Source organism: Heteronotia binoei, chromosome 19 (genome assembly GCF_032191835.1).
Source record: "Heteronotia binoei isolate CCM8104 ecotype False Entrance Well chromosome 19, APGP_CSIRO_Hbin_v1, whole genome shotgun sequence".
NCBI classification, from domain to species: domain Eukaryota; kingdom Metazoa; phylum Chordata; class Lepidosauria; order Squamata; family Gekkonidae; genus Heteronotia; species Heteronotia binoei.
The window spans coordinates 18,343,725-18,363,755 of NC_083241.1; the positions used below are offsets into that span (position 1 = coordinate 18,343,725).

Genomic DNA, 20,031 nt, shown 5'->3' on the forward strand with positions numbered 1-20,031 from the left:
GGAGGATCTGCCTGCTGGAGGCTTAAAATCTTATTCCCTTGTGCTTTTCCATCTAGCTTCTAGTTGCATGTGATTTAGGCTGCAAGCCTGAAGATCGTACACTGGTTTTTGTTCTACAGAATTATGAGAAATATTTTTGGGAGACTCTTTGACTCTCCAAGTTGAAGAAAAATAAGCTACCTTCGGATAATTCTGGAGGTTCCTCCTGAATCAACAATGGGTCGCTTTTGCTCGAAATCTTCTTTTTAACCCAGCTGTGGATCCCATTTCTAAAATGGCACAAAATCACTCACTTTTAGAAAGAGATCAAGACATAAATGGCACAGAAGAAAAGACAACTCCAGGGAACTGGAGAAAGAAAGAGTGAAGCAAAAACATTGTTGGTATCTTCAAAAACAGCCAGAGGGCCTATCTATCGAATGTGGGGGTAGGGAGTGAAGACTGACCCTACTGACTTGTGTATCCATGCAGGGATAAAGCTGGTGGCATCTCAAACGATCTCCCCCTCCCAGATGTTTCATATCGTTTGTCTTAAACCAAGGTATGCAAGAAATATACACAAAAACCTTCTATAGGTCTTCTCTGTGTCAAGCCTGAGATTCCATTTTTTTCGTAAGTGCTGCTGTGTTTTGAAACTGACACCATCTCTCATTCCACCAAGATTGTTTTCCAACCTGCTCTCTCACTTCTGCTCTGTTCTGCCTTCATATTATCAAGAAGAGCTTCCAAGCTTAGATCCCAAATGGCCGAACAGTGAATCAGTTATCTTGGTTCATGTACCAATTCCAGCCACTGCTGGCAGACAGTTAGGACCTTTTAATCATGGACAACCTGGGGCTGAGGCATGCCTTTGAAGATGAATAGACATAAAGCTGTTTTATTGAATCAGAGCACTATTCCATTACTTTGGTCAGAAAGAAGCACTTTTCAGCCCCAAGAAGCCCCAGAGATGCTAGAGAACTGAACATGTGGTCTCTTACATGCAAGCCATACAAACCAGCACACGCATTTCACCTGAGCTGGTAAAGGGACTGTGTCCGCTCACACTCTCCTCCCTCCTCTTCTTCTGCCTCAGAGGGCTCCCCCAGACCTTCTGAAGCCTTGTCAAGTTCCTGCATCAGGATCCCATCATTAGCATCCAAACTCTGAGAGCAATTTTGATGGTACCCCAACAAGCCCCTTCCACTGTAAGCTGGGGGACTGCTGAGCTGTTTGGAGAGAGAGAAAAATGGGCAAGCTAAGGGGAAAATGTCTAACAATTCTGCCTCAGTCTAGAAATTACCCATTCTCTGAGGGAGAACATTGATTAAGTATGACCTGAAAAATGCCAGTTCTTTCTGTTTTCTTAAATCTTCTTTGCCTGGGATCTGTGGCACTTTGATAATTCATCAGTTTGAATTCCTTCACCAGCAACACTCCAAAGCAAGTCTAGTAGAGGAATCCAACGATCCCCAGACTGATCCTTAGTGGAATGAGAATTGCAGTGTGCCATTCTTTCTGAAATTATGCCTTAAGAATGTAAAGTTTCTAGGTTCAACTTTAAGGTGGCATGTACCTTAAGTTTTGTGGATACATTTATTCCTAAATGGATGTTCCAACAAAGTAGCAGAGAGAATCTGGCATGATAGAAACAACCCTTAATGTTTGAAACTTTTTACAACTGTTAGAGCCAAAGAGTTCCTTGATATTTTTCTTTAAATGAGTAGTTCTTTCACATTACATTCAAGGATGTATGAACACCGCTATTCAATGGAAGCACAGAAAGTCACATAATGTGGTACTAGCTGCAGAATTTCACCTTCGTTTAAAAAAACAAACCCATGTTTCTAGCCATTATGATTGTACAGATATTCTTAAAAGCATGTGGGCAACACCTGGTAAAACTGCAGGAGACTGAGAGGTAGCCAGCTAACATATTCCAGTGTTCCAGATTCTTTGCAGAGCTCCTTCATATGAGGAGCAAGAGCAGAATAAAATCTAAAAATGAGAGAAATCCTATGCATTTCCTAAACTTACATAATTTGTAGAATGACTTTTTCCCCTGCTGCAAATAAATCATTTCTGGTAATTCTGGTGCACTGGCTGTAATAAGAGATTATTTTGTAGTGCAGAACACACACAAAAGCACCCTGCATGATTCATGTGAGGTTTGAGAGCCTGATGGAAGTTCTAGATGCCTGGATTTTGTATCCTCAAATTTAACCCAAATGTTGTCTTAACAGAACCAAGACAAGGATCAAAGCCTGTTGGCAGGGGGTGGGAATCCTATTGTCTTTGTTCAGGTCCCCAGAACAATTAGTTCTCTTCTTCAGCTTTCTTTGTACCTGAATTTACTTAAACTAGTCCCAGAAAATGACTGACAAAGCAACAAAATACATACATCATTGACAAAGGATGCCACAAGAAGCCCCACAAACCTTATTGTGGTTGGCAAAGCCAAGCGTGGGCCAGCGGGGGGACTGGGCAGTATCCACGGGGGCTGTGTGAGGTCTCTGGCCAAGCTGAACCAGGTAGACATTTTGTAGCAATGCAGGTGCGCCTGAGCCTGGCCTTGCCATCCACAGGCATTTGTGTAGTTCAGAGATGAGATCTTGCTGCTCCTGCAACTTGTCACTCTGCAGAGGGGGTGGGGGGGCAAGATATAGATACTGCAGATAAACACATTAGACTGCTTTCTACTGACTGGAGATGCCAGGGACTGAACCTGCGACCTTCTGTAGGGCCGAACAGGTGGTATACCACTAAGCCACAGCCCTTCCCCAGTCTTAAACTGTGCCATAAGACTTGTTATCTTGTGCACAAACTGGGCAGTGGCTCCTGTTGATGGCTTCATTGGCTAAGGATCACAGAACTACAGTTGAGGCACAAGCAGAAAAACAGAGACCATGGAAAGGCCATGAAAAGCTTACCCACAGCCTCAAATTCAAACAACAGAAAACTTCCTTTTCTTGCAACAAAGGCAGGAAAAGAGCAAAGAACCTAGCCTAAAAGATGTCTGCAATAAGAGATTATTGTTCTGCTTTAGTAGAGCACGGGACTTTGCAATTGTGATTTAACAATACCTGCAGCTTGTACTGCTCCATGGCATCCTCAAGGGCAGCAAGGAAATCCCGATTCTCCTCTTCCAACCGCTCCACTTGTCTCTCCAGCCTCAGCAGAGAGTCCTCTCTAACTGTCTCACATCCCTTTGTGTGGCTCTCCTGCTGAAGGGAAAACAAAATGGGCTATGTTCTCACAACTTCAGAATACACTTTCTGCCTTGCTTAGCAGGAAATGATGAGGCAAAGCAAGTACAACCATGGTTATAGCACTGCAAGATAACACAAGCAATTCACTTCCACAGGAGGTGGTAGCGGCTACAAGCATAGCCAGCTTTAAGAGGGAAATGGATAAAAATATGAAGTAGAGGTCCATCAGTGGCTATTAGCCACAGTGTATATGTGTGTGTGTATGCACGCACACACATATATTGGCCACTGTGTGACACAGAGTGTTGGACTGGATGGACCATTGGCCTGATCCAACATGGCTTCTCTTATGTTCTTATGTGACACAGAGTGTTGGACTGGATGGGCCATTGGCCTGATCTAACAGGGCTTCTCTTATGTTCTTATGTGATACAGAGTGTTGGACTGGATGGGCCACTGGCTTGATCCAACATGGCTTCTCTTATGTTCTTATTTGACACAGAGTGTTGGACTGGAGGGGTCACTGGCCTGATCCAACATGGCTCCTCTTATGTTCTTATGTGACACAGAGTGTTGGACTGGATGGGCCACTGGCCTGATCCAACATGGCTTCTCTTATGTTCTTATGTGACACAGAGTGTTGGACTGGATGGGCCACTGGCCTGATCCAACATGGCTTCTCTTATGTTCTTATGTGACACAGAGTGTTGGACTGGATGGGCCACTGGCTTGATCCAACATGGCTTCTCTTATGTTCTTATGTCTCACGTTCAACCTCAGCCCCACTGAGAGTGACCTCTGACTCTTATTTGGTTAGCGACAGACCGCTACCTCCAGGCCCTGAGCAGCAGCGGCTTCAAGAATCGTATTTAGGTGGTTTGCAAACATGATCCAGCTTTCTGTGAACCCACAATGCGATGCCCAAATAATCAAACTCTTTGCTGCCATCTTTTCTGTGCATATCAACCCTCCCTCCCAATCTTTAAAGCACATAAAACATATTTTTCAAGTTTTTGCAGGCAGAATACAATAAATAAACATCCCCCCCACCAAAACTTTAAGCTTCTGTGTTGCATTGAATTAAACAGCTCTATGCAGGCTTGCCCCTTGTGGCTGACCTGGAAACTCCAGCTGGCGCAAAATGTGGCAGCACGACTGGCAAATGATTTGCCTCTACGGCCAATGCTGCACCAATTGCACTGGCTACCAATAGAGTACCGGATCAGCTTCAAGGTTTTGGTCTTAACATTTAAAGCCTTATGCGGCCTAGGACCGACATACCTGCGGGACCGCCTCTCCCCATATGTGCCCCAGAGATCACTGTGTTCTGCTTTGCAGCACCTTTTGACCGTCCCTGGCTCAAAGGATGTTGAGCTTGCCTCGACCAGAGCCAGGGCCTTTTCGGCCTTGGCCCCAGCCTGGTGGAATCAGCTCCCTGTGGAGATCCAGGCCCTACCTGATTTGATGCCATTTTGTAGGGTCTGCAAGACGGAGCTGTTCCACCAGGCCTTTGGTTGAGGCAGCAGACATCCTTATTTCCATCTGTTTAGCCTCCCTTACCTGCCATGATGCTATATTATTTTATCTTAATTTATTATTTCAACTCTGGGTCTACTGCTGTACTGATATATAGCAAGGTTGGCCAACGGTAGCTCTCCAGATGTTTTTTGCCTACAACTCCCATTAGCCCCAGCCAGCATGGCCAATGACTGGAGCTGATGGGAGTTGTAGGCAAAAAACATCTGGAGAGCTACTGCTGGCCACCGGACATATAGAATGCGCCCAATAGCAACCACTAGCTTTGATATATGTGTTGTTTTATTGTATTTTATGGTTTTAACTTGTATTTTAATTGTTTTAACTCTTGTTGTGATCCACCCTGAGCCTGCTTGCTGGAAAGGGCGGAATACAAATTAACATAAATAAATAATAGTGGATAACACACTGAAAGTGTCAACCCAGTGTGCCACAAGCACTGAAAAAGACAAACTCTGAATTAGGGATTGAGAATAAAATGGCTGATACTGTACTACCCCTGTATAGATCTATGGTGCAGCCTCACTGAGAATACTGTGTACAGTTCTAGTCCCCATATCTCAAAAATGATATTGCAGAACTGGAAAAAGTGCAGAGAAAGGCAAGCATGAGGATTAGGGGATTGGCACACCCTCCTTATTAAGAAAGGCTGAAGAGTCTGGGACTTTTCAGTTTAGAAAGGAGACAACTAAGCTGGGACATTATAGAGGGTTATAAAATGATGCATGAGATGGAGAAAGTTGACAAAGAGGAATTTTTCTCCCTTTCTCAAAACCCTAGAGGGCATCCAATGAAACTGATGTGCAGTAAGTTCAGGATGGACAAAAGAAAATATTGCTTTGCACAGAGTGATTAAAATGTAGAATTCACTGCCTGAGGGTTTACTAATGGCCACAGGAATAAACAGCTTTAAAACAGGATTAGCTTCATTCATGGAGGAAATCTATCAATGGCTATTACCCATGGTAACTAAGGGGAACCACCAAGAGAACTAAGCCAAGAGAAACATTCGGAGAAGGCCTCAGCCTTCAGTTGCTGGTTCTCCAGAATAACTGGTTGGCCACTGAGACAGGATGCCAGACTAGACTTACCATTGGTCTGATCCAGCAGGGCTCTGCTTATGTTCTAGCATTTTCAGGATTGGTGATGGAAAGTGCTGTCAAGTGTCAGCTAATATATGGTTATCCCACAGCTGGTTTGCCATTGCCTGCATCTGTGTACCAACCCTGGGCTTCCTCAGTGGTCTTCCATCCAAGTACTACCCAGGGCCAACCTTCCTTAGCTTCTGAAGACTGGGTGAGCCAGGGCCAGGAATGGTTGGTCCCAATAAGGTCTTGCCTCGCTTTGTGAGATGTTTCTTGACTTCCAGGCCATCACAGTCCCTGACACTTTGGGAAATATGGAATTAATGCCTGCATCCAGAACTGCCATTACAGTGAATATAGTCCTTTGTGGTGAGAAATAATTGGAGGCTAATGGGCTCTTTAATCTTACAAGAGACAAAGACCAGTGATGAGAAGGCAATGGTTGTCAAATTCTAATTAGGCACAGGACATGTGATTTGTTAAATAATGTAGCCAATTCCTCTTTTTTTGCACAGCTAAGTGCCAAAGAAAGGCTAATGTTCCTCATCATTTGTTCTCTTCAAACTAGCAGAGCCGATCCACCCTTACTTTCAGGATGAGCTTCAGGGAAGTCCCCTTAGGGGGCTGAAGTGATTCCCTCAGAGTGGGACAACAATATTATTCATACAGGACTGACTATATGGGAAGAGAAATTCCAAGGGCCTTAAAGCTTCATGTCCTCATTAACAAGGCTTGGTTCATTCACAGCCAGGGCTTTTTTTGAACCAGAGCTCACAGGAACAGAGTTCCTGCTACCTTCCAGAGTGTTCCAGCTGGCTTGCAGAGCATTCTGGCAGACTTGCAGAGAAGGAAGGCACTTCGGGAAGGAAGTCTCTTGAAGTGCCTGCCCTCTCCAAGCTTGCTTTTTCCAATCGTTTAGCTTGGAGAAAGCAGGCACTTAGAAAGACTGCTAAGTGCTTGCCTCTTAGGCTTGCTAGGACCCCAAGTCCTAGTTTTGCAGGCTTCTCCCCACCAGGCAGAGAGAAGCCCCACCTCCAACAGCCACCATATGCAGCCTTTCCAAGGTGAGGCTAGAAGCAGGTTGGGAAGTGCTTCCTTTTTGGAAGGAATGTGTGTACTTTTCAATGAAGGCAGTCTGAGTGGGGGAAGCTTGAAGAATAAAGGCTGCTCCCAGTGCTGTGAGTAAGAAAGAGAAACTAGCCCAGTACCTCAAGGTTTTTTTCTTTTGCATTCCTTTCCACAGAGAAAAGAGTAAGCTAGAACCTTTGGTTTCCCTGTGTTTGTCTGGAGAACTTGGTTGAAACGTGATTGCATTCAACAACTCTCCTGTCTGTGTGTTGTGTTTATTTTGGCTGCTCTGCGTATGTATGTGTGTCTTAATTCCTTAAGCTATCCTCAGAAGTTTCTTCTATGTTATTTTTTAATATTATTGGTATTACTGTCTTCCCTCTTCAGAGTTCTTTCCACAGACCTTTGTGTCACTCTGCTTTAAATGGTTCTTAATACCTGGGGTGACTTATTTTTGAATTGAACATGGTTATTATTTCCAACTTTGTCATAGTCATTACTCTACGTTGATTCCAGAATCTTGAGAAGCAGAAGACACTCATTTCATTTTTTTAATGTAAGTGCTAAAAGGACTGAGATAAATTCCATAATTGCTAGCGTGTTCTTAGGATCCTTATCACTGAGCCAATGAGTCAGGTTTTCTGGCGTATTGCAGGGGGTGGGGGCAGGAGCTTATGATTTTAAATGGAACATGTTTTCCCTTTTTATACTTTTGCTTTATAATTAATTTCCTGCCTTTTGAAGGTATATAAAAAACCCTTCTATGGTTTTGTATCTGTCAGCTTCCTTTATTCTTCAGAGCATGTTCAGAAATTTAAACACACACAGTCCTGAGTTTTTCAGTGTTCTGTTTCCTCTGTTTAAAAAATTAGCAACATGGCAACCTCTCGTGACTGTGCTGGAAACTGCTTTAAAGCTAAGGTTCTTATGGTGTTTGTCTGCTCGAGTGACTGTAGTGTCTTTACTCTAGAACTTCCAGCAGCAATTACCAGGAACTCTATGAGGTGAGTGTGGCTGGTGATGTCAGGGGGCATGGCCTAATATGCTAATGAATTCCTGCTGGGCTTTTTCTACAAAAAAAAAAGCCCTGTTCAAGGGTCATCTTGTCAATCAATTCAGACACCATACTGAACTTCTAAACACAGAGGCCAACTGTCTTTTTTAGTTTTTACATCTACTGTTCTGATGGAATAGCAGCATCTGGACCTTTAAAGCCCTTTATGGTCAGGGACCTGCCTATCTACGGGACCGCCTTTCTCCATATATTCCCCAGAGAGCACTGCGTTCAGGGGCAAAAAACTTACTGTCCGCCTCCGGACCAAAAGAAGCCAGGTTATGTGTGACAAGATCTAGGGCTTTTTCAGTGGCAGCACCAGAACTTTGGAACACTCTTCCGGAAGCCATAAGGGCCCTACGGGATTTGTCTGCATTCCGCAGGGCCTGTAAGACCAAATTGTTTAAGCAGGCTTTCGATGTTTAACTGAAAGAGGGCTGCCATCAGACATCACGTAGAATGCTGGTGATCGCTGTTCGAAAATTCAAAGCCGCCTATATTGTACTGATGCAGCACCACAGAATGATTTTTAAAAATTGAAATATGTAAATTATGGTTTTATGTTTTATTGGTTTAATTGTATTGACATCATGATGTGAGCCGCCCTGAATCCGCTTGCAGAAAGGGCGGGATATAAATCGAACGTAATAAATAAATAAGTGGAACAACCATCAGGACAGTTGTTTGTCAATTCAGGCCTCATACCAAATTCCACTGCAAGTCAGGTCTCCCAGTCCATCAGAGTTTTCCCATTGAGACATCATACTACTAAACCACAATTCTTCCTTAATTACAGCTTGGTGCAACATCAGAATTAAAGCAATGTCTCTGAGTACCAAACATGGAAACATCCCCCACTGTTAAGCTATCACTTTATGGAAACAGCAGGGAAGAGTATAGTCAAGAATTCCTAATCCTGCCAGGGAATCCTATTTTCCTTTCAATTCTTCTTACTCATATGAACAGCCTGTTTTTTTCCCCCTAACAAGAGATGCCTGGGACCATTTGTATGCACAAGGAATGTGCTGTCTCTCCCAGTACATAAGAAGCTGTCTTGCAGAGCCAAACTACTGGCCCCTCTAGCTCAGTACTGTATCCTCAACCAGAACAGCCACATTTACTCCCTGCATCTCAGGAAGGCTTGCAGCTTACATGTTCCTCTGGCAGGTTACAAGGCAGGAACCATCTGCCAACCACAAGCTGCACCAGGCAAGGGCCATGCCCACTCACATGGAGGCTCCACATTAGGGAAGAGTGCTCAGAAGTGCCACAGGTGGCTCCTGAGCTGAATATCAGTGGTCTAGCCTGACTAGGGTTGCCAATCCTCTGTTGGGTCATAGGAAAAACCTTTTGGCCTAAAAGTTGAACAATATAAATGTGCACAAAGGCACTTTAATATTTAAACAGACAGCAATATGAAACACAAGAGTGCACGCAGGCACTCTTGTGTTTCATATTGCAGTCTGTTTAAAGGTAAAAGCTTTGGAATATTAAATGTGCCTTTTTAGAAGTAGAGTCTACTCAGAAGTAGAGGCCAAAGGTTTTTCCTATTACATATAAATGTTTTGATAGTACAGTTTCACCCTGATGTTTCTTCTATTATAGTTTTACTTAAACTCAGGGAGCCCCTTTTTTTTCTATAATCCCCAATTGGCAGCAGGGGATCCCCCGGTTTGGAGGCCCTCCCCCTATGCTCATTCGGAGAAAAATTCTCATAGGGCATGAATGGAGAATTGATCCATGGGTATCTGAGGCTCGGGTGGGGGGGGGGCTTTTTCTTTAGGTAGAGGCACCAAATTTTCAGCATAGAATCCGATGCCTTTCCTCAAAACCCCCCCCCCATGATTCAAAGAGGTTGGACCAGGGGGTCCAATTCTTTTCACCAGACTCGCCTCATGGCTGCTGCTGGCATCAACTCTCTCTGCAGCTCTGCCCATAATATGCAGCAGCCAAGGCATTCCAGGCGCTCCGACCCTTCGACTCAGGGCCCACGGCAACGTCTACTCTGCCTTGCACTAGGCAGGCTCCTGTCGTGCTAACAGCTGCCATCGCCTTCCTCAGCTCGTACTCATACAAACTGCTCACTAAGTCTATGCAGCCACAGGAGCAGCTGCTAGTGTTGCCATTACACCATGCCTCCTCCTCATGCAACTGCTTTCACCAGCGCCGCAGCCTGCCCAGCCAAGCCTCCGACTCAAGCGCCTGTGCTGCTGCTAGGTGCAGAGCAGTGCTGGCAGTGGGCACTGACTCACAGGGCTGAGTCCTCCACCAGACCCCGACTTTCTCCCCTGAAACCATATGAAGAACTTCCACTTAAATGTACTTTAAATTTGATAATCTTAAGAAATGAACTGGGCTCATTTCTGACAGTTACTAAATAACTGCAGCACCATCCCCTTCAACGATAACATGAGTGAAGTATTTAAAACGTTTTTAAAACATGCCAGAAGAAACTTATTATTTCCCCGAGGATCTAATGAAACACCATTTATGCATCTTTACTGTATCACTGAATCTTTACTTTATCACTGTGTCTTATGCCTTTAAGAAAGAAATATCCAAGACACAGCTGCATGGAGTTACCCAGAATAGTTTTCTTTAAGTAGACTTAGTTTTTAAGCTTTTTGGAGAGGGTAAAATTCAGAAGGCTTTTGCATCCAAGAGAAAAGGTCTGAGCACTGGCTTGCTCCTAAATTAAACAAGTGGTATTTAGAGCATTTTGCCATTAAAATTCAGAAGGTTAAAAAAGAAGTTCAGAAATGACTGGCTCCTAATTTAAATGTAATGCAGAGAGCATTTGGCCAGCCAAATCCAGAAGGCTTCTGCATCTGGTTAGGGAAGGATTGGCTTGCTACTAGTATAAACACTTAAGTGGGATTGAGAAGTAAATTCTTGATAAGCCAATAAAGGTCAATGAATACTTGAAGTAAATAATATTCAAGAATATATTTTAAAAAAATATTCATTTAATTTTTTTTAAATTATCCATGGTCCATCCAGCTTTGTGTTGTATCTCACTACAATCACCATGATTTATTCCAGGATGAGAAATTCTGAAGAAAATAAAGAGGTTCCAGAGAGCATTTTGCCAGCCAAATTCAGAAGGTTTTAGCATCTGTTTAGAGAAGATGTTAAGGACTGGGTGGCTAAAGCCTGGCTGGCTCCCAATATTAACACTGAATTGTAATAAGAAGCTGGTAACTTTGAAGAAAATAGAAATACTCCTGAGGAAGACTTTTGATGAAATGAGCCTACATCCAGATGCTCATTGGATGGACTTTTCTTTGCAATGTTGTAAAGCTGAACTTCTTTATAATGTGTTTAAAAGGGATTATATGACTTTTTAAAAAATGTTTTACTAAATGTTGTGTTAGCTAGTATATCACAGTGTTTGTTTTTTTGTATTTTCTGAACAGAAGTAAGCAGCTAGGCCTAGTTAAGTTATGCCAGTCAGGTGGCATCAAGTCACCCAGGGGGTGCTGCCAGGCCTGGAGTAGGAAACCTCCAGGAGGAGGCTGAAGATATCCTGGTATCACAACTGATCAGATCTCTTTCCTCTTGGAGAAAATAACTATTTTACAGGGAGAACTCTATTTAGCTGAGGTTTTCTACCTCCCCAAGTCTGGCTTCCATAGACTACACCACAAAATCTCCAGGAATTTTCCACCAACCTGGAATTGGCAGTCCTAGTCAGGACTGGCCCCAACGAGTTCTTCCTCAAAGGCCAAAATAGGCCTGGAAAGGGCCTCCTCCCCCAGCCTTTTACTGATAGAACTAAGCTTGGTGTCAGGGCCCGGGTGGCAGATAAGGAACAACGGCGGGCAACGTCCGGCAGCTGGCCAGGACTCTGTCAGCCGGCTGGGGAGGAGCGCAGGGGTGGTCGTTAAACAGTCCAATTATCTCAACACCGTAACTCAGTCCGGCCGAAGGAGGAGACAGAAAGCTTGGTCACAGGAATGCAGGGGGGTCGGAAGCCAGAGAAAACAACGCCAATTACCTAGGTCAGTCCACAAAGCAAAGTCAGAGTCCAGAAGTTCAAGTCCAAGGTTCAGGCCGGGTCAGGAGTTACACGGGTTCTCGCAGCAAGCAAGAGGGTGCAGAGCGTAGTCACGTCCCAGGAGGGTCATTCGTTGCCAGCACAGTTTGCCTTGAGGTCAGGGTTACAGATATACTGTGCTGGCTTGTTAACTTGTTAGTACTCCGGGCTGAGATCTCTCCTCCCACGCATGCGTGCATCTCTCCGTCTGTTTCTGAATTCCTGTCGCCTCCTCTCACGTAGCCGGCTTACAGGAGGTGGTGATTCAGGAGGGGATGCACTAGGGCCTGGTGTGGCCTGATCAGTTTCAGGTGGCTCCTGCTCTGAGTTAGCAAGGGCGGGGGCTGAGCTAGGGCCCGGTGTGGCCTGATCAGTTTCAGGTGGCTCCTGCTCTGAGTTAGCAAGGGCTGGGTCTGGGGCAGGCACGACACTATCCCCTCCCTCAGGCCCCCCCTCATCCAAGCCGCCTGGCTTATCCGGGTAGGCCGCATGGAATTGCCGGAGCAGGTCAGGGGCGTGCAGGTGGGTAGCTGGTTCCCAGGAACGATCTTCGGGGGGGGGGGTAGCCCTCCCAGTCCACTAGGTACTGGAGCTGACCTCGGTGCAGCCGGGAGTCCAGGATCTGATGGACCTCATACTCCTCATCGTCCACTAAAACCGGTGGCGGAGGCGGCGGTGGGACGTCCCTGTTCGGGTCTGGCGCGGCTGCGGGTTGGAGGAGGGAGCGATGGAAAACCGGGTGGATTCGGAGGTGGGCGGGGAGGCGCAGGCGGAACGCCACCGGCTTGATTTGCGCCTCGATGGGGAATGGGCCGACGAAGCGAGCGGTCAACTTGGAAGACCGGCCAGGGGTCCAGAGATATCGGGTAGAGAGCCAGACGGAATCCCCGACCTTGAGGGGGGCTCCCTCCTGGCGATGCCGATCTGCGGCCAGTTTATAGGCGTCCTTGGCGCGCTGGAGCTGGGCGCGCAGGAGGTCGTGGAGCGCGTGGAGCTCTTCGATCCGGTTGTCCGCTGCGGGAACATCGGCGGACGGGCCGAGCGGAGGGAAGAACCGGGGGTGCAGTCCGTAGTTGGCCGCAAACGGTGTGGTCTGCGTGGAGCTGTGGGCCGCATTGTTGTACGCGAACTCGGCCAGGGGTAACAGGGAGGCCCAGTTATCCTGCTGATAACTGGTATAGCAGCGCAAGTACTGCTCCAGGGTAGTGTTGGTGCGCTCGGTCTGGCCGTCGGTCTGGGGATGGTAGGCGGATGATAAGTGAAGCTCCGTCCCCAAGCCTTGCTGGAACGCCTGCCAAAAGCGCGAGGTGAATTGCGGGCCCCGATCCGAGACAATCCGCTTGGGTAACCCGTGCAGGCGGAAGACGTGGTTCAGGTAGAGCTGGGCGGTTTCCGGCCCGGACGGCACCTTGGCGCAGGGGACAAAGTGGGACATTTTGGTGAACAGGTCCACCACCACGAAAATACAGGTGTGGCCCTGGGACCGAGGTAGGTCGACAATGAAGTCCATGGACACCACGTCCCAGGGCCCGGCGGGAGTGGGGAGTGGCTGCAGGAGACCGGAGGGCTTGGCGGGTACGTTTTTGGCGCGGCGGCAGACCTCACATGACGCCACGTACCGACTGACGTCCGCTCGGACGCGAGGCCACCAAAAGTCGCGGGTCAGCAGATGGGCGGTTTTGTGTTGCCCGAAGTGGCCGGCCGGTGGTGCATCGTGGGTGAGGCGGAGGATGCGGGATCGGAGAGGTCCTGGAGGGACGTACAACTGCTCCCGATGGTAGAGCAGCCCATCCCGGGTGGTCAGTTCCCCGGCAGGGTCTTGCTGCGGGTCTTGCAGGTGCTTCTGGGCCCAGGGGTCGGTGGCCTGACTGGCCTGTATTTCGGCCTCCAAGGCGGGTACAGTCAGGGCGGCGGCGAAGACCGTGGGTGGCAGGATGCTAGCCTTGGGGGCTTCGGTAGCACCAGGGGTGTCATGGTCTGGCCGGCAGGACAGAGCGTCGGCTTTCTGGTTTTGGGTGTGCGGGATGTAGGAGATGGTGAAGTTAAAACGTGAAAAGAACAGGGACCACCGGATCTGTCGCTGGTTCAGCCGGCGAGTGGTCTGTAAGTGTTCCAAGTTCCGGTGGTCTGTGAATACTTGGACCGGGTGCCTTGCTCCTTCAAGGTGGTGCCGCCACACCTCGAACGCCACCTTGATTGCCAAGAGTTCTCTCTCCCATATGGTGTAGTTGCGTTCGGCGGCGGAGAGCTGCCGGGAATAGTAAGCGCAGGGCTGCCAGGGCTGACTGGGGTCGTCCCGCTGGGAGAGCACGGCTCCGATGGCCACGTTGGAGGCGTCTGCTTCCACCATGAAAGGCAAGCGGGGATCAGGGTACCGCAAGAGGGGGCTGGAGGAGAAGCTGCGCTTGAGGTCGTGAAAAGCCTGGTCAGCTTCCGGGGTCCACTGGAAGGGTTCCTTGGGGCGGAGGAGCCGAGTCAAGGGCTTGGTTAGATCGGCGTAGCCAGCGATGAACTGCCGGTAGTAATTGGCGAAGCCCAGGAGGCGCTGGACGTCCTTCCGATTGCGAGGGGCCTGCCACTGGAGAATGGCGTCAACCTTCGTTGGATCCATCTGAGTTCCTTGGGGGGAGATGATGTGCCCCAAGAACTCGACCGACGGGAGGTGGAAGGCGCATTTCTCTAGTTTTGCGTACAGGCGGTGAGCTCTGAGCCGCTGTAGCACCTGTCGGACATGTTGGACGTGCTCCTGCTCAGAGGTGGAGTAGACCAGAATGTCATCCAGGTAAATGATCAGGAACCGGTCCAGCAGGTTGCGGAACACGTCGTTCATGAACCGTTGGAACACGGCGGGGGCATTGGTGAGTCCAAATGGCATGACCAGGTGTTCGTACTGACCATACCTGGTGCCAAAAGCGGTCTTCCACTCGTCTCCGGCTTTGATGCGAACCAAGTTGTAGGCCCCTCGAAGGTCGAGCTTGGTGTAGATGGTGGCCCCCTTCACACGGTCGAGGAGCTCCGGAATCAGTGGAAGCGGGTAACGGTTCCGGATGGTAATTTTGTTGAGTGCCCGGTAATCATTGCAGAGCCTCAAGTCCCCGGTTTTCTTCTTTACGAACAGGACGGCCGAGGACAAGGGCGAGGTGGAGGGTCGGATGAACCCTCGGGCCAAGTTCTTCTCCAAATACTCCCGTAGGGCAGCCAGCTCCGGGTCCGCCATGGGGTAGAGGCGGCCAGCGGGTAGCGGGGCGCCGGGCATTAGGTCAATGGCACAATCATAGGGCCGATGTGGGGGAAGCTGGTCTGCTTCCTTCTCATCGAAGACGTCTGCAAACTCCTGGTAGGGAGCTGGGAGTGTGGTGGCGGCCCCCAGGAGGCTGGTGGGGAGCAGGGAGCTGGGTCGGGCATCAGGAGACACCAGAGCCGGGTCTGGTTGTAGCGTGGAGCATGGCGCAGGGGCACCGGTAAATTGCAGTTTTCGTTGCACCCAGTCCACGTGAGGGTTGTGGGCCTGGAGCCAGGACAGGCCTAGGATGACGGGGAAGCGTGGCATGCGGGAAAGGTCAAAGGTTTGTTCCCCTTGGTGTTGCTGGACCCATAGGGCGAGTGGTTGGGTCTCGTGGCGGACGGGCCCAGAGCGCAGCAGGCGACCGTCCACAACCTCGACCAGGGTAGGGGTCTTCTTTTCCCGGATGGGGATGCTATGTTTCTTGGCGAAGAGGTGGTCCATGTAGCAGCAGGCGGCCCCTGAGTCCAACATGGCGTGCACGAAGATCCACCGGCCGTCAGGGAGCTGCAGACGAATTGGGACCAGGAACGGGGTAGGTGGGGGGTCGACGGAGCTGGAGGCCCTCAAGAAATGCCCCAGGTCAGGGGCTCCAACTAGACCTGGGGCTGGCCTTTTACCGGGCCAGCGGAGCTTGCAGGGCGCTGTGCTTTGACTGGACAGGTACTTGCAAAGTGTCCAGCTCCGCCACAATACAGGCACAGGTTGTGGGCGCGCCGACGGGTCTTCTCCTCGGGAGTCAGGCGAGGGCGGGCGACGCCCAGCTGCATGGGTTCCGCAGCGGGGGGAAGAGCCGGAGAACCTGGCGGTGGAGCAGCTGTGGGGACCCTTGCTGGGGCGTGGCCTCCCTTCTGCTTCTGGCGGCGGCTCTGTAGCCGCCCATCAATGCGCATGCACAACCGGATCAGGTCTTGTAGGGCAGCTGGTCGGTCGCTGCGGGCCAGTTCGTCCAGGATGGTATCAGAGAGCCCCTCCGTATACTGGTCCACCAGGGCAGCTTCATTCCAGGCCAGGTCCTGAGCCAACAACTGGAATTCGGTGGTGTAGTGGGAGACAGAGTTTTGGCCTTGTTGCAAAGTCCGTATCTTGCGGTTGGCCGTCTCAGCTCGCACGGGGTTGGCATAGGCAGCCGTGAAATGTGCCTTGAAGCGGGGGTAATCTGCTAACAGCGGTGAAGATTCCAGCAGTAGGGGAGTGGCCCATTTGGCCGCTTGCCCTTTAAGCAGGCTCAAAACAAAACAGACCTTGGTCTTGTCTGTAGGGAAGTCGCCCTGCCTTATCTCCATGTACAGTTCACACTGAGCAAGGAAGGCAGGGAACGCTTCCAGGCTTCCTTCAAACTTGTCAGGGACACTCACCGGGCAGCGGGCGCGAGGCGCGGCTGCAGCAGCCAGAGCTGCAGCATTGGAAGCAGTCTGCTGCTGGAGTGTAATTACAGCCTGCGTCAGCTGTTGCACTTGGTCGAGAAGCCCCGACAGGGGGTCCACGCCTCCTGCCGCTTGGTCAGTCATGGGGGAGCCGGGTGAGTTATATGGGTGCTGGCAAGCTGTCAGGGCCCGGGTGGCAGATAAGGAACGACGGCGGGCAACGTCCGGCAGCTGGCCAGGACTCTGTCAGCCGGCTGGGGAGGAGCGCAGGGGTGGTCGTTAAACAGTCCAATTATCTCAACACCGTAACTCAGTCCGGCCGAAGGAGGAGACAGAAAGCTTGGTCACAGGAATGCAGGGGGGTCGGAAGCCAGAGAAAACAACGCCAATTACCTAGGTCAGTCCACAAAGCAAAGTCAGAGTCCAGAAGTTCAAGTCCAAGGTTCAGGCCGGGTCAGGAGTTACACGGGTTCTCGCAGCAAGCAAGAGGGTGCAGAGCGTAGTCACGTCCCAGGAGGGTCATTCGTTGCCAGCACAGTTTGCCTTGAGGTCAGGGTTACAGATATACTGTGCTGGCTTGTTAACTTGTTAGTACTCCGGGCTGAGATCTCTCCTCCCACGCATGCGTGCATCTCTCCGTCTGTTTCTGAACTCCTGTCGCCTCCTCTCACGTAGCCGGCTTACAGGAGGTGGTGATTCAGGAGGGGATGCACTAGGGCCTGGTGTGGCCTGATCAGTTTCAGGTGGCTCCTGCTCTGAGTTAGCAAGGGCGGGGGCTGAGCTAGGGCCCGGTGTGGCCTGATCAGTTTCAGGTGGCTCCTGCTCTGAGTTAGCAAGGGCTGGGTCTGGGGCAGGCACGACACTTGGCTGTAGAGGTCCAACTCAGAAAATACCTGAGGACTTTAGGCATGGAGCCATGAGATTTTCCCAAACCCCACCCCCAAAAATAAAAATATAACAACATCGTTCCCCTGAATACAGTCTTCATTTTCTCAGCCCCCAGCAACTGACTGCACTTCCACTAAATGAAAGTGAACACACACATACAAAGCAGGCAAATAAACAGTTTGCAAGAACACACTTCTGTGATCTCACTGGGGCAATTTACTCACTGGAACTGCTGAATGTAACCATCTGCTATATTTCAACCAACTTCTTAAGACTAACAGGAAAATGAAAGCAGAGCAGCCCCAAACAAACAGAGGGGCTCTGCTCACTTCTCTTCCTTTTACACACTCACCAGGAAGACCCAGAAGCCCTCAGCCAACAGAGAGAAGGCTTTATGTGGCTGTTTCCCTCCTCCTCCCACCCTCAGCCAACCAAGGGAAGGCTTTCTTTCTCCCTTCTGCAAAGCAGAGACTCAGTCCTCAGCCAATAGAATGCAACATACCTTGATTGATGGTTTGACAGGCCAAAGGTTGTTGCAGCACAGTCCCAACCAATCAGAGTGCTCCATTTTGCCACCACAAAAGGGCTTTTATATATATGTAGGATAGGATAGGATAGGATAGGATAGGATAGGATAGGATAGGATAGGATAGGATAGGATAGGATAGGATAGGATAGGATAATTTTATCTCTATCCTGTTGGGGGTTTTTTGAATGGAGAATTGTTTTTAGCACTTCTGGTTTTTTTCTTCAATCCCTTTGGCTCAGCTTGTGGGTTCTGAGTCTACATGCAGGGGAAGGTGAGTTTTAATTACTAATGGCATTCATTACTTTATTTAGACATAATTTTTTTACTTTAAATTTAGCTGAAGAAAAGAGTTCTTTTAATTAATTCTCAAGTTTTTCTACCAGTAAAACACCCAACACCTCTTGTGAGCCAGCTGAGCTATCTCCACCTCTTTGAGCATATTTTAGGGAGGGGCATATTTTAGGGAGGGGCTAAGAGAAAGAACAGAAAAAGAAGAGATGGGTGAAAGGGAGGCTTTCCTGTGATCTACACACAATCTACACACTTGCATTATCGTAAAAACAAAGAGAGAGCCATTAAGTCATGTGGTCCTAAACAGAGTAAACATGACTCCTTTTAAAATCCTGCCATCGAACTCCAAAACAGATTTTTACCCTTATCTTACGAATGAGGTGATTCAAGAGCCCAAATCCGCCACGGAGCTTAGTTATAGAGGCTCTGCAAGAGCAAAGTAAATCTGAGGAAAGTTAAGAAACATGAATCACATCTCAGAGACTACTACTGTTTTCCTAAAGGACCATATTACTTTGCTCAACAGTGAAATTGACACTGATTTACTTAATCTGATGGCCTCACAATGATTTATGATAGCAGAGACTCTCCAAAAGATTATAAATAAGATTAATTCATTCTTTTCAATGTCTTCATATGACCATGTCATTCATGATCATCTTCCTCAATTACACCCAAACAGAGCAAAGCATACTGTCTCAGGTGCTAGCTCTCATTCTTCATTGCTGTTAAAAAGTAAAGGTAGTCTCCTGTGCAAACGCCAGTCATTTTCAACTCTGGTGTGACGTCGCATCACAACATTTTCACAGCAGACTTTACAAGGTGGTTTACCATTGCCTTTCCCAGTCATCTACACTTTCCCCCCCCGGAAGCTGGGTACTCATTTTACCGACCTCGGAAGGATGGAAGGCTGAGTCAACCATGAGCCCACTACCTGAACCCAACTTCTGCTGGGATCAAACTCAGGTTGTGAGCAGAGCTTAGGACTGCAGGACTGCAGCTTTACCACTCTGCACCTTTCCTTCACCCTTTTTAATGAGTTCCCATGCTGATTTTAACACATCAGAGGCACTTCATCACTCATCAGATTTTCCCAAAACATTACTTTAACTCTAAATCTCCTAAACCACTTATTCCAACTAGACAATCCTAGGAAATTGGGTAAAATAGAATGTTTTTGCTCAAGAAGGCAATGACCTAATTGAATTTCCCTCTACTAGTAAAACTCCAAGATCTCAGTTGTTCAAAAGGGCCAACCCCAAAAGGATCAAGAAATATTTAAATGTTGACTGTGAACTAATAACTGCTCCAGCAAACATACCATCTGCAAAAGATGACAAATTAACTACATCAGATAAGGAATTAATTCAATCTTTCTGCAAACTGCCTGGGGAAGATCAAGAGAATATAATTGATCAGTTAAAACCACTTTGGGACAATCTAATCTCAATTACGTGTGAAAAGCAACATTGTCTGATCCCTGTGGAGTATGGACTTTGGGTCAATCGGGTCCTCAGTCCACTTTGGGAACCACAGAAGGAGCATCACCTTTGATTTTCCAAATATTCCTCCTGTACCTTTAGATCCCAAAGTGATAGTTCTTTCTCTTTTCTACTAACCTTGTCTCCTAGTGACATTCTGGCAGACATCTTGGGAATTCACCCTTGATGCATGTGGCATACAAACATGCTCACCCAGCCAACCAA

General features: G+C 48.4%; 1 protein-coding gene across 1 annotated transcript in view; it reads right to left on the reverse strand.

Annotated features, from left to right (window-relative positions):
• KIF7 (kinesin family member 7) overlaps positions 1–20,031 on the reverse strand; it is a 47,335-nt gene that overhangs the window by 20,241 nt on the left and 7,063 nt on the right. Inside the window, exons 5-8 of the mRNA XM_060260336.1 lie at positions 3,063–3,203; positions 2,418–2,615; positions 1,015–1,208; positions 181–269 (exon numbers count right to left, since the gene is read on the reverse strand). Coding sequence (XP_060116319.1) covers positions 181–269; positions 1,015–1,208; positions 2,418–2,615; positions 3,063–3,203 — 622 coding nt within the window. The remainder of the gene's footprint in view (positions 1–180; positions 270–1,014; positions 1,209–2,417; positions 2,616–3,062; positions 3,204–20,031) is intronic.